This window comes from Hylobates moloch, unplaced genomic scaffold (assembly GCF_009828535.3).
Source record: "Hylobates moloch isolate HMO894 unplaced genomic scaffold, HMol_V3 SCAFFOLD_10, whole genome shotgun sequence".
Taxonomy (NCBI): domain Eukaryota; kingdom Metazoa; phylum Chordata; class Mammalia; order Primates; family Hylobatidae; genus Hylobates; species Hylobates moloch.
In genome coordinates this window covers 24,343,930-24,364,991 of record NW_026652285.1, presented here as the reverse complement: position 1 = coordinate 24,364,991, position 21,062 = coordinate 24,343,930, and the positions used below count along the sequence as shown (strand labels likewise).

Genomic DNA, 21,062 nt, shown 5'->3' with positions numbered 1-21,062 from the left:
GCTGTACAGAAGCTTTTTAGTTTGATGTAGTCCCACTTATTTATTTTTGCTTTTGTAGCCTGGGCTTTTGGTGTAATATCCAAAACATCATTACCAAGACCAATGTCAAGGAGCTTTTACCCTCTCTTATCCTCTAGGAGTTTAATGGCTTCAGGTCTTACATTTAGATCTTTTATCCATTTGAGTTGATTTTCTAATATGGTGTAACATAAGGGTCCAATTTCATTTTCTTCCATGTGGAAATCCAGTTTTCCTAGCACTATTTATTGAAGAGACTATTTTTTTCCCATTGTGTCCTCTTGGGGCCCTTGCCAAAATTTAGTTAATTAAATCAGGTTTAGATTTATTTCTGGGCTCTCTACTCTATTTAACTGGTCTATATTTCTGTTTTTATGCCAGTACCATACTGTTTTGATTACTATAGCTTCCAAATATAATTTAAAATCAGGGAGCATTTATTTGTAATTATAACTTTTGAAAACTTGTATGTACTTTCTCCCCTCTTTGAAATTTATGTAAATCCTTTTGAAGCTTAGATAGGCCTTTCATTAACTTTATGATCCAGGGATGTATTTCTCAAGTACCTGGGAGCCATCTCTTTGAAATGTAAACATCAAAAGAGATGACACCCCTATATCCCAGTTTCTGTGGGAGGGTAGGAGCCTAACTTCTGTGGGTACCTTACTCAAAGTTGCAGAACTACCTCCTGTCATAAAGATATAAAAAGTTTTGTTTTTCCTCTGGATAAAGCCAAGTAGCTGACACAGATGATCACCCCAAATTACCAGGTAAAGTTAGGATGAACGATGTGTAACTATGGTACTGTCAAGTCCTCTTACTCTAACTTAACTATTTTTTATCTTGAAAACATGTATGTAGGTCGGGCACGGTGGCTCATGCCTGTAATCCCAGCAATTTGGGAGGCCGAGGTGGGTGGATTGCCTGAGGTCAGGACAGCCTGGCCAACGTGGTGAAACCCTGTCTCTACTAAAATACAAAAATTAGCTGGGCACTGTGGCGTGCACCTGTAATCCCAGCTACTCTGGAGGCTGAGGCAGGAGACTTGGTTGAACCTGGGAGCCGGAGGTTGCAGTGAGCTGAGATAGCATCATTGCACTCCAGCCTGGGCAACAGAGCCAGACTCTATCTCAAAAAAAAAAAAAAGTATGTAATAGGTTGTATCTGCCGCTTGGCTATATAAAAGGTGAGATTTCCTTCCATCTTGCAATTTCCTAGAAGATTACCTGTGATGCACATCACATTCTAGTTTAGTGCTTATTCAGTAATAGAAGTATTTTCTTTCCGTACTACCTTTGTGGAGAGGATTTCTGGGTTGAGGGAAGATTTTTGTTTTTAGTTATATGTCTCCAACCAACGATAATGGGACAGATGGGAAGAATAATGACTGTCTTAGTGAACACAGCTTGGACAGATGACGCTAAGGACAATATGCTCCCCACCCCAGGACATAACTATATAAGCTCCCCTAAAATTTAGATGCAATGCTTTGGAGAAAACGCGAGAGACTGAGATGATGAGATGTAATACAAATCCTCCATAGAATAGTAACTCAAAATAAAGATTAAGATGAAAAAAGAAAAATAAAGCAATAAAGTCTGCCTGAGCCTATGCGCCCAGAGTTGTACTAGCTGCAGCATGAACTACTTGCCAATATTTAACTGCAGGAATTTTAACTTCAGATGCTTGTACCAACAACCCATTTCCTCTGGCTGAAGAAAGAGAGATAAATAAGTGGAAGAAAACTTACATTTCTCAGAATGGCTCTCAAACTTTGCTACATATTAGACACCTGGGAAGTTTTCAAAAACTCTGATGCCCAGGCTCCCTCCTGAGCTAATTAAATCAGAATTTCTGGGAGGAGGACACAGTCATCACCATTTGTTAAAGTTCCAGAAGTGATTTCAGTGTGCAGACACACAGACACACAAATGTCCCTAGAGCCAGGGTCCCCAAATACAGTATTTTGGCATTTGTAAGATGTGTTATAACAAACTTTCTCCTTTTAGCAAAGTCAACATTTTTAAATTATTTACTTTTCTAATAACTATAATGGATTTATGACAATCTCCATCATAATCTCAGTCCATGCACCAAGAATTGTAGGGACCCCACAATTTTATATATGCCATAGCCTTTAATGAGGTATTGTTACCGTTTTATTTAAATAAAGGGTAGTATTTTTGAAAAGTAAAGTAATAATATTTTTTCCTTGAAAAACAAAATTTGAGATCTAGAAATAGTTGACTGCATTACTCACATGCTTGTAAAATACCTTTCTAAATCCTACCCCCTCTGTCTGTCTGTCTCAATAAATAAATATTTATTATTATGTCTCAAATTATTGACACAGGGTCCCATTCTGTTGCCCAGGCTGGAGTGCAGTGGTGTGATCTGGCTTACTGCAGCCTCAATCTTCCCAGGCTCAAGCGATCCTCCCACCTCAGCCTCCCAAGTAGGTGGGACTACAGGCTTGCACCACTACTCCTGGCTAATTTTTTAATTTTTTTTTTTTTGTAGAGTCTGGGTCTCTCTGTGTTACTAAGGCTGGTCTTGAACTCCTGGGCTCAAGCCATCCTCCCGCCTCAGCCTCCCAAAGTGCTGGGGTTACAGGGGTGAGCCACTGTGCTCAGCTATTGAGCACTTTAAATGTGGCTGTTCCAAGCTGAGATGTGATGTAAGTATAAAATACACTTGGATTTCAAAGACAGTATCAAGAATAATGTAAAAGATCTCATTAACATTTTATATGGGTTGCCACATTTTGGATACATCAAGTTAAATAAAATATAATAGTAAAATTAATTTCACTTGTTTTTGTTTCAATCTTTTGATATGGCTACTAGAAAGTTTAGAAGGACATCTGTGGTTTGCATTTGTGGTTTGTGTTATATTTCCACTGGACAGTGCTGCTTTATTTAGGGTGGATAAGAAATGCTGGCAGACCTATTTAAAATGCAGATTGCCAGGACTGACCCTCCAGGGAATCTAGTTCAGCTCTCTGTGTTTCAGGCGGATATTAGCAGGAGCTACCTACAGTAGCAGGGAGCATTTAATTCATTGCTCCTTGAATTGAATTTAGGAATTTAATTCATTGCTTTCTTCTCTCTCCTCCACTCCCAAGCCTAATTCTCTTCATATTTCTCAGTCCTAATTACCAACAAAGAGAATCAGTTTGGCCTAGATAATCATCAATGACCCTCTTTAGTTAGAGCTTTCTGTCTCAGCCTACCCCAAAGATCTCTGACCAATCTATAAATAATCAAGTTGTGACTGGTGGGGAAGGTGAGGAGGTAGGGAGGGATGGGTCAGGAATAACCTGGAACCTCTCCTCTCACCAGGGGCTGTGGGTAGGACAGCTTTGTTTGGAGAGGGCTGTGAGAAAGCCCAGCATAGACTGGCCTGGCCAGATGTGAGTTAATTCAGAAATTAAAGGAGCAGGATGTGCATGCAAAGGCCCTGTGAGGGCTAGAACCCAGGTCTGATTATCCCCTGAACTGTGCTCCAGATACAATTCAGCCAAAGCCACTCCACAAATAACAATAATGATAGATTCACTCTCACAAGATATTTCTGTCACATCTAGCAACAAGCTGGCAAGATTAAATCAGGAATTTAGGAGGGGAGAGAGAGAACGCAGAGGCAGATATGCAGGGGTAATACATGGAACACAAGCAAGTTGTCAAAGAGCCAGTCCCAGTGATGTCATACATCGCTGAGCAACCTTGGGCAAGATGCCTCAACCTCTCTGGCCTCAGTCTTTTCATCTTTACAGGTTAGAAAATGTGAGGGATTGCAAGGATTGGATGGAATGATACGCCGAATACACCCTCCGAAGGGCTCAAGTGATTGCAATGATTGGATGGAATGGTACATTGACTACACCCTCCAAAGGACTCAAGGGTTCTTTTGGTGAATACACCAAAAGGTCTATTTCTTCATCCTTATTAAAACTTTGGAAATGTTAGCTCACAACTCTCATAGTCTACCAGCACTTATCTGTAGCTACAGCTTCACCTCAATACATCAAACTCTATCAGGCCAGCAGCCCTTTATGAGCTCCACAGTACGCATTTGAGAGAAATACGGTCAGTCAGTTCTGAGCTAATGACAATTGTCAATTTAATCTAATGGTAGCTTTTCCAATAACTGTCAGAATATTTAAGATTTACAACATACTCTAATGACCTACCATAGCATTTCTGTTTAAAAGATCCAAACAGTGAGAAAAACTGTAAAAGAAAATTTTGACTATCATGTGTTGGGCCCAGATTTATTTCCATGCAACATTTTGAGAAAACTAAATATAATAATTTTTTTTTTTTTTTTTTGGAGACAGAGCCTCACTGTCGCCCAGGCTGGAGTGCAGTGGCTCAATCTCGGCTCACTGCAACCTCCGCCTCCTGGGTTCAAGCAATTCTCCTGCCTCAGCCTCCCGAGTAGGTGGGATTACAGGCGCCCACCACCACGCCCAGCTAATTTTTGTATTTTTAGTAGAGACAGGGTTTCATCATGTTGGCCAGGCTGGTCTCGAACTCCCGACCTCAGGTGATCCACCCACCTCAACCTCCTAAAGTGCTGGGATTACAGGCATGAGCCACCATGCCTGGCAATTTTCTTTATGTTATGCCCCATTTCCTTTTCACAAAAATGGACTCCCCCTCCCCTCAAAGTGCTCAATTTTTACAGGGAACCAGTAGAGGTTTTTGAAATTTTCCTTTCCTTCATGAAGAATCTGACATTTCTGCTATACCAATAACAATAGGAGCAAAGAGTTTACCCTGTATTTGCATAATTAGTTAGAAAGATGAGAATTTCCGTGGCCTCCGAAAAAGGAGCTCTGCATCTTTAAGACTCTGCGAGGCTCCCTGCCTTCCGCGCAGACCGAGCAGACTCTGCCGCAGCGACTCATCCTATCGATAAGGTTCAGTTAGCCAAGGTGGAGGATGGGAAAAGAATGGAACTGTCCCACCTACTCAATGAGATCAGGGCAAACTATGAAAAGATCCTCACCAGAAATCAGATAGAGACGGTGCTCTCAACAAGGATCCAGGTAATGATTTCATACAGACAGGCACCTTCCAGAATAAGGAGACAGTCCATGTCTACCCAATTCCTGTCCCGGCCTCTCTGAGGTACAGTATTTCCTTTTCGATGCAGCATCTATTGGGGAAGGAATTTAGCTTCTACTGCAATGTGACTGGGACTACAGGGGGAAATACTGTGATTATATTGTTAAATTGCCATTAAGTGTTGATTGATGCATTTGATTTTTATATAAATTGTGAGGTTCCTATCATTAACACGGGGTCAACATACAATAAAATGGTGCACTCTAACCTCTTACAGACAATCTTCAGGAAGGAAGCATTCCAAATACCCTTCGAAGATATTACGGAGTTATTTGCAGAGATAATTTAAATAACATCTTTAAAATGAAAAACCTTTAAGTAAGATTTAGTAGCATGTACACTTTCTAGAGATAAACATTTCTAAAAGGTTTCTATCATCTTTTCATCTTTTTAACGAGTTCCGTTTTATACCAGATTGTTATAAATAGAAATCATCTGAGTGTGTGAACGTGGCATTCAGAAACAATGATATAAATTATGACCATTGAAATTCCCCAAATTGGTAACGATACTCCACTAAGATTTTTGCTTCTGTACTATAAGATGAGAAACGTTTCTTTCCATTACAAAGCTTGTAATATTTAAGTATTTAAAAAAGAAAAAGAGAGCCTACTTAGATAAGGACTAAATCCTAATTTCATAGACTTAGTTTTAAAGTAACAATCACCTTCAGCAATCAATTAAGGTCTCAAGTCTTTAAACAAATTTACAAACAAATACTTTAGAAACAAAGATTAAGAAATTTAGGAGATTTTTTAGTTTACCTATCATATGTGGGTTCAAGTTATCTTTGAAACCCTGAAATACAGCAAAAAGTTTACTTAAGAATATCACCCAAAATTTTTAAAAAAAATTGGTAGAAAAATGTCAGACCTTTTATTCCATAAGCAACTCATTTTTAGTTCCATTGTAAATTTCACCTCTAGATAACATTTTCAGTCTTCATAAAGAATGATCAACATCTTAGATTAAGCAAAGTCGCTGGTACAGGTAAGCGTTGGGATAGTTCATTCACCTTTACAAAGAGAAGAAAAAAATCAATAGATGACAACTTCTAAAAATCGTAAACAAAACACTTAACTTTGCAGTAGTAGAAATATGAGTTTAGTTTACAAGTCACAGGGCCAAAATGAGTAAATTCAAATGAAAAAGCAAGACTACGGTGAGTTTTGTTTAAAGTGTCTTTTAATTTGAAACTACTTCGGAGGATTTTCTTCCAAATAACTCAGAAAGTCAGCTGAAATAAATTCAAGACAGCCTGATTAGTTATTTTTTTGAATTTCTAAATAAGCTATTTTAGTTACGGATTGTTGTGTAACACCCCAAAACTCATCTGGGACCTCAATCGTCTTGGGGCATGACTGGGCTTACTTATGTGTCTGGCACTTTGGCAGGGCATTGCGGAAAGGCTGGCTCTGCTGGGACTCTCTCTCACTCCACGTAGCCTCAGGGTCTCTCTCCATCTGGCCTTTCTACAAGATCTCTCCAGCAGGGTATCCAGACTTCTTGCATATTGGCCCAGGGCTCCCAAAAGCATAGAAGTGGAAGCTATCAGGCTTCCTAAGACTTAGGTCTAGAAGTGGCACAGCATTCCTTCTGCCTCATTCTACTGGTTAAAGCAAGATCCAGGTCAGCCCAGAGTCAATGTAGAAGGGGATCACCCTAGGATTCATCTTGGGAGATAGAGTTCTTTAGGGGCCATCTTGGGACTGTAGTTACCAAACAAGCTTAGCTGCCAGTTCCATATTCGAAAGCCACAAGACCAGCAGATACCAGCATTTTTCTGTTTTCTTCTTTCCAAAATTCTTTACTTTACCTTCTGTAGTTGCTCTAGTAGGTGTTGCTTGCTGCGTGACTTTGCCAGTAACACTAAGAACAGATTTTCAACAAACCAAAAGAAATGTACGAATTTTGTTCTCTGATACCTTGCCCTAAACTTTATTCATAAACTTTCATTTACTTCAATGTTTCCTTTAAAAAATCTAATGTATGATAAAATTAAATTTTTTAATGTTAAAATATATTTTTATAAGAATATTAAAAGTTATAAATTTTGCTTCAAAATACTACAATCAATTCTATACATTGTTCCCACTGTTCCTGGGGCCAAATGTTAAAAATTCTGTCAACAGATACTTTCTTTTAATTTCCACATCAACATAAAAACATTTAAAGCTAAATATAAAATATTCTACTTTTTTAAATGGGAGAATATTTAGAAAACAATCCTTAGAGAAGTTATTTTTATTATTTATTCATTTTATTACCCAGATACCCAAAATTAATATGCCTTTTAAAAAATCTTCTTGAAAAAGGTAAATCAACAGATTTTCTTAATATGGAAGTCTATTTGTGAGCCTTATTGCCTATAATAACTTAATTCTCTAAATTGCTAGTAATGTACTTCCTAGCAGTATTTACTCCCCGTCCCCATACCTGGTCCCAGGATTGATCAGTTTTGGAGGTACGGCTGTTTATTTGCTTCTGCAAAGCAGCCTACAAGAAAATGTGGGGGGAAATAGCTAATTTTCAATCCTTCCTCCTAAAGATCCATAAATAATGAAAAGTTAAAAATCAGAGATCACAAATCTTGGTCCTGCAAACTGTTTTCATTCATGTAAATGTATTTTTCCATATTTCATAGATTGTCATAGTTGGAAGGGATTTCTTGAAATCATTTAACAGGAGAAAATGGGCTAAGAACGCAATGGACTTACTCACATATTTAATTAGTTAACTAGGCACTAGAACACACATTATAATCTAACAAGTTAAGGAAAAATGTTTTGATTCCTATACAATTTTTCTATAATTGCTTTTACACATCTCATTTTCAGAAGCACTCCTTGTTTTTTGTTTGTTATTGTTGCTGTTGGCTTTCTTGTTAGCTAGAAGAAGACATAAGCAAAAAAATGGACAAAGATGAAGAGGCTTTGAAGGCAGCTCAAGCAGAACTCAAGGAGGCCCGACGCCAGTGGCATCACCTTCAAGTGGAAATTGAATCTCTCCATGCTGTGGTGAGAATGATCCCAAAAGTAACTGACCCATCGAGTCCTCAGATGTGATTTGATTAAGAGAAGGAAAGGATGCATGTCCGTTTATTTACTGTGAGAAACTGGAAATCAAGGCCACTGAATTCTATCCCTGATCCTAGTTTAATTACTCACCCCTCCCTCCATTGTGGCAGTGGCTGTTACCAGCTCACTCAAGGTTTAGTTCAGACCTGTAAAAATGAAGAAATCCTTTCTTATTACCTTGGGACTCTCTAGTTGCTGAAGTTGGGGAATAGAGCATTCATTATTATCCACAGTCTTTTAACAGTGGGGATTCTTTTATCCATGCCATTGAGACATCGAATAAAAAATATTTAGGCCAACACTGTGGCTCACCCCTGTAATCCCAGCACTTTGGGAGGCTGAGGTGGGCTGATTGCCTGAGCTCAGGAGTTTGAGACCAGCCTGAGCAACATGGTGAAACCCCATCTCTATTAAATACAAAATATTAGCCGGGCATGGTGGCACGCACCTGTAGTCCCAGCAACTTAGGAGGCTGAGGCACAAGAATTACTTGAACCTGGGAGGCAGAGGTTGCAGTGAGCTGAGATCATGCCACTGCACTCCAGCCTGGGTGACAGAGTGAGACTCTGTCTCCAGAAAAGAAAAAGAAAAAAAAAAAGAAAAATATTTAAGCATGTTTGGAGCAAGGCACAGTTGCTCATGCCTATAATCCTAGCACTTTGGAAGGCCAAGGCAGGTGGATCACTTGAGGCCAGGAGTTTGAAACCAGCCTGGGCAACATGGCGAAAACATCTCTACTAAAAATACAAAAAATTAGCCGGGTGTGGTGGCACACGCCTGTAATCCCAGCTACTCGGGAGGCTGAGGCATGAGAATCACTTGAACCCAGGAGGCAGAGGCTGCAGTAAGCTGAGATCAGTCAGTAAGCTGAGATCATGCCACTGCGCTCCAGCCTGAGCAACAAAGCGAGACTGTCTCAAACAAACAAACAAAAAGTATTTAAGCATGTTCCTAAATGCCTTTTATGAGCAGTCTGCTCTGGCTTTGATATTCAACATACTATATTTTCTTTTTTTCTTTCTTTTTTTTTTTTTTACAAAGCTTACCTCTGAAGTATACTTTCGATAATTTAAAAATCAGATAATTCAGAGTGGTAATAAGTTAATCACACTGCAGAGGATTTTTTTTTTTTTTGCAGTAGGAATTATCACAGGATGTCTTTGAAATAGAGAAAGATCTCTAGTTACGTACATAAAATACAATTTTTTAAAAATTAGGGTTCACACACAAAGCTGTAAGGAAACACAGCTCTTGCATAGGTATAATAAAATTATTGCAATCTTTTTAAAGAAAAAAATAGAACATAAAAGAATGAAGACAGCCAGGCGCGGTGGCTCAAGCCTGTCATCCCAGCACCTCAGGAGGCCAAGGCGGGCGGATCACGAGGTCAGGAGTTTGAGACCAGCCTGGCCAACATGGTGAAACCCTGTCTCTACTAAAGATACAAAAAATTAGCCAGGCGTGGTAGCACACGCCTGTAATCCCAGCTACTTGGGAGGCTGATGGAGGAGAATCACTTGAGCCCAGGAGGTGGAGGTTCCAGTGAACTGAGATCGTGCCATTGCACTACACCCTGGGCAACAGTGAGACTCCATCTCAAAAAAAAAAAAAAAAAAAAAAAAAGCCATGAAGATATTGCAAATCAGATTTCAGAAACACATTCTGTGTTACTGATTCACTGATGAAAATCTATATAAAACAGGAAAGGGGCCTTGAAAACTCCCTACATGCCAGCGAGCAGCATTACCAGATGCAGCTGCAAGACCTAGAGGCTGTGATTGAAGGACTAGAAAAAGAGCTACAGGAAGTAAGGCGCGGCATCGAAAAGCAGCTTCAAGAGCATGAGATGCTTCTCAACACGAAGATGAGGCTGGAACAAGAAATAGCAACTTATCGCCGCCTCCTAGAAAAAGAAGAAATCAGGTACCTAAATCCATTTAGTTAATGACAAGGGGCCAGAAATACAGAGCCACTTATGCCATTGTTGATGTAGTCAGAGAAATTAAATCCAAAAAACCCATCATCATCATGGTGTACTCACTGAGCTCATACAATAAGATATGCATTGCAAAGAATATATGAAAGAACAATTTCTAGTCTTCCAAAATTAGGAACCAAATAGCCAAAATCAGCTAGAACAAAATGTAAACAATTCTAGATTACTACAAAAATGATCTTGTAGTCTTGGCCGGCTGCAGTGGCTCACTGCTGTAATCCCAGCACTTTGGGAGCCTGAGGCAGGAGGATTACTACAGTTCAGGAGCTCAACACCAGCTTGGGCAATATAGTGAGACCTCATCTCTACAAAAAATTTTAAAATTCGCTGAGCATGGTGGCACACACCTGTAGTCCCAGCTACTTGGGAGGCTAAGGTGGGAGGATTGCTTAAAACCAGGAGTTTGGGATTACAATGAGGTAATCATGAAAAAGACCTTTCCTGAGCTAGGTGCGGTGGCTCACGCCTATAATCTCAGCACTTTGGGAGGCCGAGGTAGGTGGATCACCTGAGGTCAGGAGTTCAAGATCAGCCTGGCCAACATGGCAAAACCCTGTCTCTACTAAAAGAAAAAAATAATAATAATACAAAAATTAGCCGGGCATGGTGGTGAATGCCTGTAATCCCAGCTACTCGGGAGGCTGAGACAGGAGAATCGATTGAATCCAGGAGAGGCAGGTTGCAGTGAGCTGAGACCGTGCCACTGCACTCCAGCCTAGGCGACAGAGTGAGACTCCATCTCAAAAAAAAAAATAAGAAAGAAAAAAGAGAGAGAGAGAGACCTTTCCTAACTTTCTCACTTTCCTTGCCATTCATCTCTTCTAGGATTAGTCTGTGCCTTCTAAGGATCACCCACAATGAAAGCCTGGAAAATCCACAGTCACCACAATCCCCCTGACCAAGGGCTCACCCTATACCACCCATCAAACCCCAAAACAATAATCATTACTATAATGTAATTATATTACAACCATGGAAAGCAATATTATTTTGAGTCATGATTTAAAAGACTACCAGATGTCCTGATAAGAAAAGATATCAGAAGAAGAATTCTTATTAATTCATACATCATAATCTGTAATGACTTATAAGGTCATATTGCTTTGAGCATGACATAACCTCCAATTCTCCAGGAAGAAATCTTTATTCTTGCTTGTTTCCAAACTCTAAGTCCTCTATAAAACTAGATGAAAATTAGGTGAAACAACTTTAGCCTATAATAAATCTTGACATTTATTAAATCTTTGAAAAAACATAAACTGAATTAAAAATATACCACTTACTGGCTGAGTGACCTTGGGCAAGTTACTTAACCTCTGTGTGCCTCAGTTTTCTCATCTGTAAAATGGGAATAATGCTACTACCTACCTCATAGGATTGCTGTGAGGATTAAATGAGTTAATGTTTGTAAAGTGCTTAAAACAACACCTGGCACATTGTAAGTTCTATGTAAATGTGTGTGTATACATATCATGTATATACATTTATGTATATATGTAACTATATAGTTAAATGGTTATAAGTTTTAATTCCTAATCATTCCAGATCCTATATACATGTAACTACATAATTGTTAAATAAAATGAATGGTTGTGAATTTTATTTAATTCCTAATCATTTAAGATATTAATCAAATAGCCTTTAATATTTCCATAGTAAAACTTTAAAAAAATTAGGCTACACTTAAGATATACAAGAAAATTTCAAAAAAATATAATGACCACCTCTGTACCCACTTCCCCCAGTTTAAGAAGTAAAATAGTTCCAAAAAAAAAAAAAAGAGTAAAATGTTTCCAATGTTGTTGAAGTTCCCTGGACACCTAAGCCACATCCCCCAATCTCATGCTCCTCCCTCTACCTGACCTGGCTTCTGAATTTGATGCTTATTAGTCTCATACATTTATTTATAGTAATATGTATGTATTTCTACAAAGCATGAAATTGTTTTGCATATTATTCTAAACTTTATAAAACTATAAAACTTCTTTTTTCACTCAATATTATTCTTAGGAGATCCATCCATAAAGATACAGTGTAGCCTTAGTTCATTTCTTTTCAGTTAAATAGTGTTTCTATTGCATTAATATAATTTATCCATTCTCCTGTTTGTTTTAATTATTTGCTAATACAGTGTTGCTCTTAAAATATAATTCTTTCTGATTTCAGATATTATGGTTGTATCCAAGGTGGGAAAGAAGACAAAAAGCCTACCACAAGTAGAGTTGGTTTTGTTTTACCATCAGGTGAGTTTCTGACATAAATAAACTCATTTGAAAAGTGAAGTACTATTTACAGGGATTACTTTATAAGGAAATTAAATACTCTAAAGTAGCAGAAAAAAAGCAATACTTGAATAAAAGTTTGAATATAATTTGTGAACAGTAATTCAATATTGTAATTTAATATATCATAAATAATATTTTTACAGCCATTATAAATGAAATATCTTTTACTACAAAAGTCCCACAAAAGTATGAGAATGAAAACGTAGAAACAGTAACCAAACAGGTTAAGAGAGATGAAGTCATGGATTTCAGTAAGTAAAAAAATTTGATAAGAATAATAATAATATATGTAACCAGTAATTACTCTTCTGTTTAAATGTTTCCAAACATGGTTTAGTATACTGTGATTTTTCTTTTTTTTTTTTTTGTGACGGAGTCTCACTCTGTCGCCAGGGTGGAGTGCAGTGTCGTGATCTTGGCTCACTGCAACCTCCACCTCCTGGGTTCAAACAATTCTTCTGCCTCAGCCTCCCACGTAGCTGGGACTACAGGTGCGCACCACCACACTCAGCTATTTTTTTATGTATTTTTAGTAGACATGGGGTTTTACCATGTTGGCCAGGCTGGTCTCATTCTCCTGACCTCATGATCTGCCCACCTCAGCCTCCCAAAGTGCTGGGATTACAGGCATGAGCCACCACACCCAGCCTATATTGTGATTTTTAATCTGACACATATACATAAAAACTCATGGAAGAGTACTCAATCCTTAATTTGCCATTTTTTTTTTTGCAAAACTACAACCCAAATATGAGAATTCCTAAAGAGAAATTCCATACAATTCCTTTGAAATTCTATTCATATGATTTTTAAAGTATGTACATTATAAATTCTATACACTATAAATTATACAAATTTCTTGATTTTTCCATAGATATGAAATACACAATACATATTTTTAATAGACCCATACTGCTTCATTATTAAAAGGTTTATTTTATCATTTCAGGACAGAGAAAGTGGATGAAGTTATTAAAGAATGGGAAGGTTCTTTCTTTAAAGATAACCCTCGATTGAGGAAAAAATCTGTTTCTCTTCGATTTGATCTTCATTTAGCAGCCACTGATGAAGGATGTTTAGAGACTAAGCAGGATAATCTACCAGATATAGAAGTCAGGCTTATCATGAGAAGATCATGCAGTATTCCCTCTATCAAACCTCCATCAACAGCTAATTAATCCAAAGATAGTATTTGACTTGATTTGAAAATGTTAGGATGGACCAAGGTGGGCCATACCAACTCCCTGTGTCCCAAAATGTAAGTTATTACATATGTATGGAAAATGTTATGATCAATATGTGGTTCTCTTCAGAAGAAAAAAACAGTAAAGGACATTTCTCTGAATCTAATTATGGAGATATATATATTATATATATATATATTAGAGAGAGATATATATATATATGAATGAGAGGGAGTAGCTTAAAAATAAAATCACAAATTCAGTACAGTCTCTTTCTTTATATTCTCCCAATAGTCTTCTTTTTCCCTTGAAACTTCATCAGAGACTGTAAGCATTAAGCTGGTTTAGTAAAGTCTTTGTCATTTTTTTCAATGGCTGAATATGCTAAGGAAAAAAGAATTGTTTGAATAGGATTGTATTATGTTAAGAGTCACACTGAGTTATTCACCATTATTCCATGACTGGTTAAACCTACAATGTTTGTTCTATTTTTCAAAAAGAGCAATTATAAACAAGTTTTTAAAGGGGGACTCACTATTCACTTAACAAGGATTCTTCGTTTTGAGATAAATCATTTGTATACTGAGAAAAATAAGAGTTATTTTCCATGAGAAATTCTGAGCAAACTATAGAACACACCCCAAGGCTAATTTGAGATAAGTAAAATTAAGTTAATCTACATATATCTAAAAGTTTTTTTTTGTAATAAGTATCTGATTTCCGGAATATTTACTTTACTCAAGGAACTTTAAAGGTTGTATCCCCCACCAAAAAAAGAAAAAAAATCAGAAGGCCAACTGCGCAAACAAAACATGAAAAGCAAATTCAAAAGGTAGTTACTATAGTTATCAGAACAGTTACCCACTATCCCAGTTTTTCCATCTGTAAAGCTAAATGTGATTAGAGTGTTTGCTATGAGCCGTAGATAAGATACTATATGAAGTATTATAAATATTTCTTGCAATCATTTATGTGAACTAAGATAACGGTATTGTTATCTAAGCTAAGATTATTTGCAGGATTTGTTCTTAAATCGTTCAAATTGTAATAAATATGGGTAGAAAATATATTTGTGAATAAGTGGGGTATTGTTGCCAAGTTTTTAAAATAATCTAATTTGTTTAATACAGGTATATTTAAGATCTTAATAAATACCTGTTTTAAGACATTAGAAATTTATAAGCTCTTAATTCTTTCCTAAGCAGAAAAAGTAGTTGAGTACAACTCACCATACTTTTTCCCAGCTAAAGTATCATCTAAGGGCTATAGCTACGTTAGCATTTTAGTACAGCCTTTAAAATATTTCTCTCTCTCTCTCTCTCTCTCTCCTCTCTCTTCTCCTCTCTCTCTCTCCATATATACATATTATATATATATAATTTATATATATATATATATATCAACCAGAAAAATGTATGTTTTAACCAGGAAAATATTATGTTAAATAATCTTTAACATAATACAGGGATATAAAATTTTTAATTTTCTTTCAATTACTTCAGATTCCTTTGAGTCTGGTTTATTCTGTTTAGTGAAAAGGGATGATTTTGTTTTGTCAAGGATATAACAGCACGTTAAATGCTTATTCTTGCATAAGCATCTGACCTAAAATACATCCTATATATTAAAAATGTTTCATTTGATATTGCTAAATGCTACTAACTTTATTAAAGCTTTAAAAATGCAATTATATGAGCTATTGTACTAAAGTTACTGTACTAAGCAACAGTGATCATAATAAAGCAATATATCTAGCATAATCTATTGCAGTGTTAAAAAAAACTTAGTACTGGTCGTCATGAATGTAACTGCTTGTTGTAGTAATTCCAGTGTGCATCTATTGGGTATATAACATGTACATTTTAAAATACAGTACTTGAATTTATAATGAAGCTTTATTTGCTTTGGGGCATTTTAAATTGGGATACGAATTTACCAAAGTAATGATTCCACTACAATTTAAAAAATGAAACATGGCCAGGCACGGTGGCTCATGCCTGTAATCTCAGCACTTTGGGAGGCCAATGTGGGAGGACTGCTTGAGCCCAGGAGTTCAAGGCCAGCCTGGGCAATATAGCGAGACCCTATCTCTCTAAAAAGTAAAAATAAATAAAAATTAAAAATTGAAAAAATTGAAATATGAATGCTAAAGCTGCATTGTATGTGAGTTTGAATGCAGTCCTTTTAGTTCAAAAATATGTCTGCATGGTTAAGTGAAACAAAGAACTAATTGCTCCAATACGGTTAGTTCATTTGGGGAATAAAGAAAACTGCAATCACAGTAGATGGATAATGGTTTTTAACTTGTTTTACAAAACAGTTAAGAATGGTATATCAATATTTTATTCTAGTTTTTTAAAAATCAAAACAATCACATAATCCCATAATTCTGGAAAAAGTTTAATAATGGCAGCACCATTTGCAAAGCACTTACTCAGCTCCAGGTGCTCTGTTTATCCCCAATAATCTCTAATCCTTCCTTAACAACAATCCTACAAAATGAATAATATTATCCTTGCTTTATACATGAGTAGAAATTAATATTCTTCAGTCTCTCTGAAATGTTTCAAATGCATGCTTCCATGACAAAATACAAAAATAAAGAGTAATTCCAATTACTAACAACTGCAGGATCCTAGCCCTGGCTCTGTCACTAATTAACCGTGTAACCAGGAGGGACCACTTTAAGTTCCTAGGCCTCAAGTTTTACACTTGAAAACAAAGGAAAAGGTAATGCTGGGTAATAATTCCTACTCTACCTACCTTACAATTGTTTGAAATAATATACAAGCAAAAATATTTGGTAAAGCACTGCTCAGATATACAGTACTATTTGGAAGAAAATTGTCTTTAAAGAATTTGTGGGGGAAATTATACCTGACAATGATTAAGTAATAGTTCAAAACACAACAGGTAAAGATATTATTTTTAATTTTTCAATTGCTGCCAGAAAAGTTATTCTTTCCCAGTAGTCACCCAATTTGAACTGTTCTGTCATGATAGCTTTTAAGGTACAAAAATGTTCTCTATGCCAGGCACAGTGTCTAAAGTACAAAAATGTTCTCTATGCCAGGCACAGTGGCTCATGCCTATAATCCCATCATTTTGGGAGGCCTGGGCAGAAGGATTGCTAGAGCTCAGGAGTTCAAGCCTAGCCTGGGCAATATAGTGAAGCCTCGTCTCTGTTAAAAAATTTTAAATTAACCGAATATGGTGACGCACCAGTAGTCCCAGCTACTCAGGAGGCTCAAGTGGAAGAATTGCTTGAGCCCAGGAGGTGGAAGGTACAGTGAGCCAAGATCACACCACCAAACTCCAGCCTGGGTGACAGAGTGAGACCCTGTGTCTCAAAAAAAAAAAAAAAAAAGTTCTCTAAAGATAATAAGTATTATTTTAAGCCACTAAATTTTGGGATAACTTGTTATGCAGAAATATACGACTAATACTGCACATAAGCATATTTCTTATTCATTTGCTAGAGATCTTTGTATTGTCAAAGTTCAGTTTGTCCTTCAATTTGTTTTCTTATGTTTTTAGAATTTTTAAAAAATCTCTTGGCCGGGCGTGGTGGCTCACACCTGTAATCTCAACACTTAGGGAGGCTGAGGCAGGAGGATCGCTTGAGCCCAGGAGTTTGAGACCAGCCTGGGCAACACAGTGAGCCCCCGTCTCTACCAAAAAAAAAAAAAAAAAAATCAAAAAATTAACCCAGTGTGGTAGTGTGTGCCTGTAAGTCTGAGCTACTCAGGAAGCTGAGGTGGGAGAATTGCCTGAACCCAGGAGGTCAAGACTGCAGTGAGCCTAGATTGCACCACTGCACTCCAGCCTAGGCAATAAGTGAGACCCTGTCTCAAAAATAAAAATCTCTGAAGTCAAAAAATGCTTACATTAATTTGAAAGTTTCCATTGGAAATGTATTATGATACACGAGCCGAAATTAAATTTTAGTTAAATAATATGCATACACATTACTCAAATTATCAACACACAAAATCAAAGGAAAGTTTGTCCACAGGGCAGAATTTGGTTCTATGTTTACAAGTTATGGCCAGCATGTACACACAGATTGCCAATATTTGTGGGCATATAACAAATAAAGGCTCTAAAATAAGGTATATGTGAAAATCAGTACAAGCCTTTCCAAGTTTCCCTCACATGCTTACACTCTAGACCAGGCTTGGCAACCTTTTCCATCGAAGCCCAGAGAGCAAATATTTTAGGCTTCTCAGGCCATAGGATCCCTGTAACAACTATGCAACCCTTCCCTTGTAACCACAAGCAACGAAAGACAATATGTAAATAAATGGAGGTGCTTGTGTCCAAATAAGGGTTTATTACAAAAACAGGAGGCAGCCCAGATACGGCCTGCAACAATCTCGTTTGGCTACTGTGCCCTAGACTCCCAATATTATCAGTGGATAATAGACCCCACACCCCAGATTCTCCAGCTCTATCCTGTTTTCAGTGTTCATCCTTTTCCACACCATGTGGCAACACTCATGTCCCAAATCCTCCAGGTTACTTTGAGGGCAACATAGAGGGTTCTAAAAGCAAACTGTGCTTTTTAAATTCTGTAAAACAGCGTGAATCACTCTGTCCTGGAAAGCTGCTAAGCTTCAATATTTCACAACTATTTCCAGCTATAGAAAACAGAATACCCATAACTCCTTCTGCTTTCACAGAAACAGCTGAGAAAATTAGTTTATTTCATCATTTTGTCTACAACCAGAATTTCATAGGCTATTTGGGTCAGGTAAAGCTTTGTTCTCGCTTTCCCTTGTTTAAGAAAAGAAAAAAAAAATCCATTATAAAAGCTTCAAAAGAACATACTACAAACTCCATGGCTCAGTGGTTGGTTCATAATCTTTCTTGAGTCACGCACCTCTTTGAAAATCTCATGAAAGAATTAACCTATCAGGAAAAAAGCCATAAAAATCGAGTATAATTTTAAAGGGTTCATAGATCACTTAGAGCCTATTCATGGACTACTGGGTGTCCAAGGACTTCAGGTTTTTCCTTATTCTGTCTCATTTTCTCTTTTTTTCTTCTTTCTTCCCAATCCTACCCCTAATTCTGTCTCCATCACCAGTTTCACAGAACAATGGAAAGAACTCAAAGAGACCCGGACTTGAACCTTAGCTTACTTAGTTTTGGCTTCCCTGTCTTGGGGAAAGAAGAAACCCAAAAAAGTATGAGCGGTGTCAGAAGGGAAAGCAGGCCACGTTTCTGGATCTTGCTACCAGAATGAAAACTAAGGCCTAAGTTAGGCCTTAATTGGGCCTAAAATTATCTCTGGGGTTAACCACTGAGCCCATGTGAGTGCTCCCAACTACCCTTATAGTTATATTTAGTTTAAATAGTCATATTGATGCTGTATCCCAAATTTTCTGGTAATAATCACAACTCCAAACATCTGTCCTGTAGTTACCATAAATACCCTTCTAAAGGCAAGATCATATGTTCTGATGTTTGCTTTGGGGGAAAAAACTCATAATAAGTCCATCTTGCTGGATAATTCACTCTTCAGTTTTAGTTTCTTCAGGACTAGAGAACAGATTATTTTTCTATTATCTCTTGCCCATATCCTTCCTTCTTTTCTTTTTTTTCAGAAAGGGCCTCTGTCACCCAGGGTGGAGTGCAGTGGCATGATCACGGCTCACTGCAGCCTTGACCTCTCAGGCTCAAGCGATCCTCCCACCTCAGCGTCCCAAGTAACTGAGACCACAAATGTGCACCACCACACCTGGCCAATTTTTTTTTTTTTTTTTTAAGAGATGGGGTCTCCCTATGTTGCCAGGCTGGTGTTTCTTAATTTTTCAAATCTTTGGTAGAGAAAGAACCAAGGGAAGAAAATGAGTCATTCATTTATTTACTCCACAAGTATTGAGCATCTAAATGTGCTGTGTACTGTTCCAGATGTCAAAAGTCTCCACCCTGATGGGAAAAAAAAGACGGCTGGGCACGGTGGCTCACGCCTGTAATCCAGCACTTTGGGAGGCCGAAGCGGGTGGATCACTTGAGGTCAGGAGTCCAAGACCAGCCTGACCAACATGGTGAAACCTCGTCTCTACTAAAAATACAAAATTAGCAGGGTGTGGTGGCACATGCTGTAATCCCAGCTACTTGGGAGGCTGAGGCAGGAGAATCACTTGAACCCGGGAGACGGAGGTCGTAGTGAGCCAAGATTGCACGCCATTGCACTCCAGCCTGGGCAACAAGAGCGAAACTCCGTCTCAAAAAAAAAAAAAAGAAAGAAAGAAAATAAAGACAAAACAAAATAAATTCATAAAAAGTATAGTATGTTAGGTAGCGATAAGTGCTACAGAAAAAGTAAAGCACAGGCCATGAATAGACACTGGGGGTTAGGGAATGAGCTGCAATTTTTAAAAGGTCAGGAAACACCTACTAAGAAGGTGACATTTGAGCAGAAGCCCAGTGAGAAAGTGTATCAGACAATGCCACTGCTCCACTTAGGTCCCTTCCTTTCCCTTTTTGCCGTTTTTGGGCCACCCCTTTCTTACTATAGGGTGCTTTATTCCTAACATCTAAAACCTGCAGTTTTTCTTCAGAGGACTGCTAGAGACAACACACAGCGCCTCTCCAGCACTGCACTTGCCCAATCCTCCCACCATAATCCCAAAGGCAGGGAAGAAACCAGGCTGGAGTTGCTGGACAAAGCCAGAAAAAGAATGTACTGAAATCCCTTCTGAGGCCTTTGCGTATCGTACATTAATCCTTTACATGTCTCTGATGCATATATATATATATATATATATAATTTTTTTTTTTGAGACGGAGTCTCACTCTGTCGCCCAGGCTGGAGTGCAGTAGTGCCATCTCCGTTCACTGCAAGCTCCGCCTCCCAGGTTCACGCCATTCTCCTGCCTCAGTCTCCCCAATAGCTGGGACTACAGGCGCCCGCCGCCATGCCCAGCTAATTTTGTTTTTCTGTTTTTAGTAGAGACGGGGTTTCACCGTGTTAGCTAGGATGGTCTCGATCTCCTGACCTCGTGATCCGCCCGCCTCGGCCTCCCAAAAGAGCTGGGATTACAGGCGTGAATATTTTTAAAAAAGCAATTTCATGTACATTTTCTCAAGCACCACTCAAGCTGCCTGTCCACAGGGCAGACGACCTCTCCTTTAGTCTTTCCCTTGAATATGCTTTTCAATTTCATTAATCTCTATTCATGAGTATAACAATATTGGAAAAACTAGACAGAGTATCACTTGTTCCTGGCTTTGCAGACTAGAGATGCTTCTAGTCCCTGTTGGCATACTCAGGATGGGGGCTATGGGAAGCCCAAGAATTCAGCCTCTCTCTCTAAATGTCAACTGTTTTCAAGTAACCACAGGTCAGGGATCCCATCTGT

At 38.0% G+C, this 21,062-nt stretch overlaps 1 protein-coding gene across 1 annotated transcript; it reads left to right on the top strand.

The window, feature by feature from the left end:
- Positions 1-4,912: 4,912 nt before the first annotated feature.
- On the top strand, positions 4,913-16,210 carry KRT222 (keratin 222). Its single transcript, XM_032163560.2, has 6 exons — positions 4,913-5,071; positions 8,039-8,167; positions 9,930-10,150; positions 12,390-12,466; positions 12,652-12,759; positions 13,439-16,210. Exons 1-6 carry the CDS (start codon positions 4,976-4,978, stop codon positions 13,684-13,686), a joined length of 879 nt encoding a protein of 292 aa, XP_032019451.1. The 5' UTR covers positions 4,913-4,975; the 3' UTR covers positions 13,687-16,210.
- The last annotated feature ends 4,852 nt before the right edge of the window (positions 16,211-21,062 follow it).

Excerpts from the sequence above, each read along its gene's own strand:
- KRT222 (XM_032163560.2), top strand. The coding sequence starts at position 4,976 with ATGGAACTGTCCCACCTACTCAATGAGATCAGGGCAAACTATGAAAAG. Across the intron at positions 5,072-8,038 it reads TGCTCTCAACAAGGATCCAG|CTAGAAGAAGACATAAGCAA; the intron begins GTAATGATTTCA and ends CTTTCTTGTTAG. Across the intron at positions 8,168-9,929 it reads TTGAATCTCTCCATGCTGTG|GAAAGGGGCCTTGAAAACTC; the intron begins GTGAGAATGATC and ends TATATAAAACAG.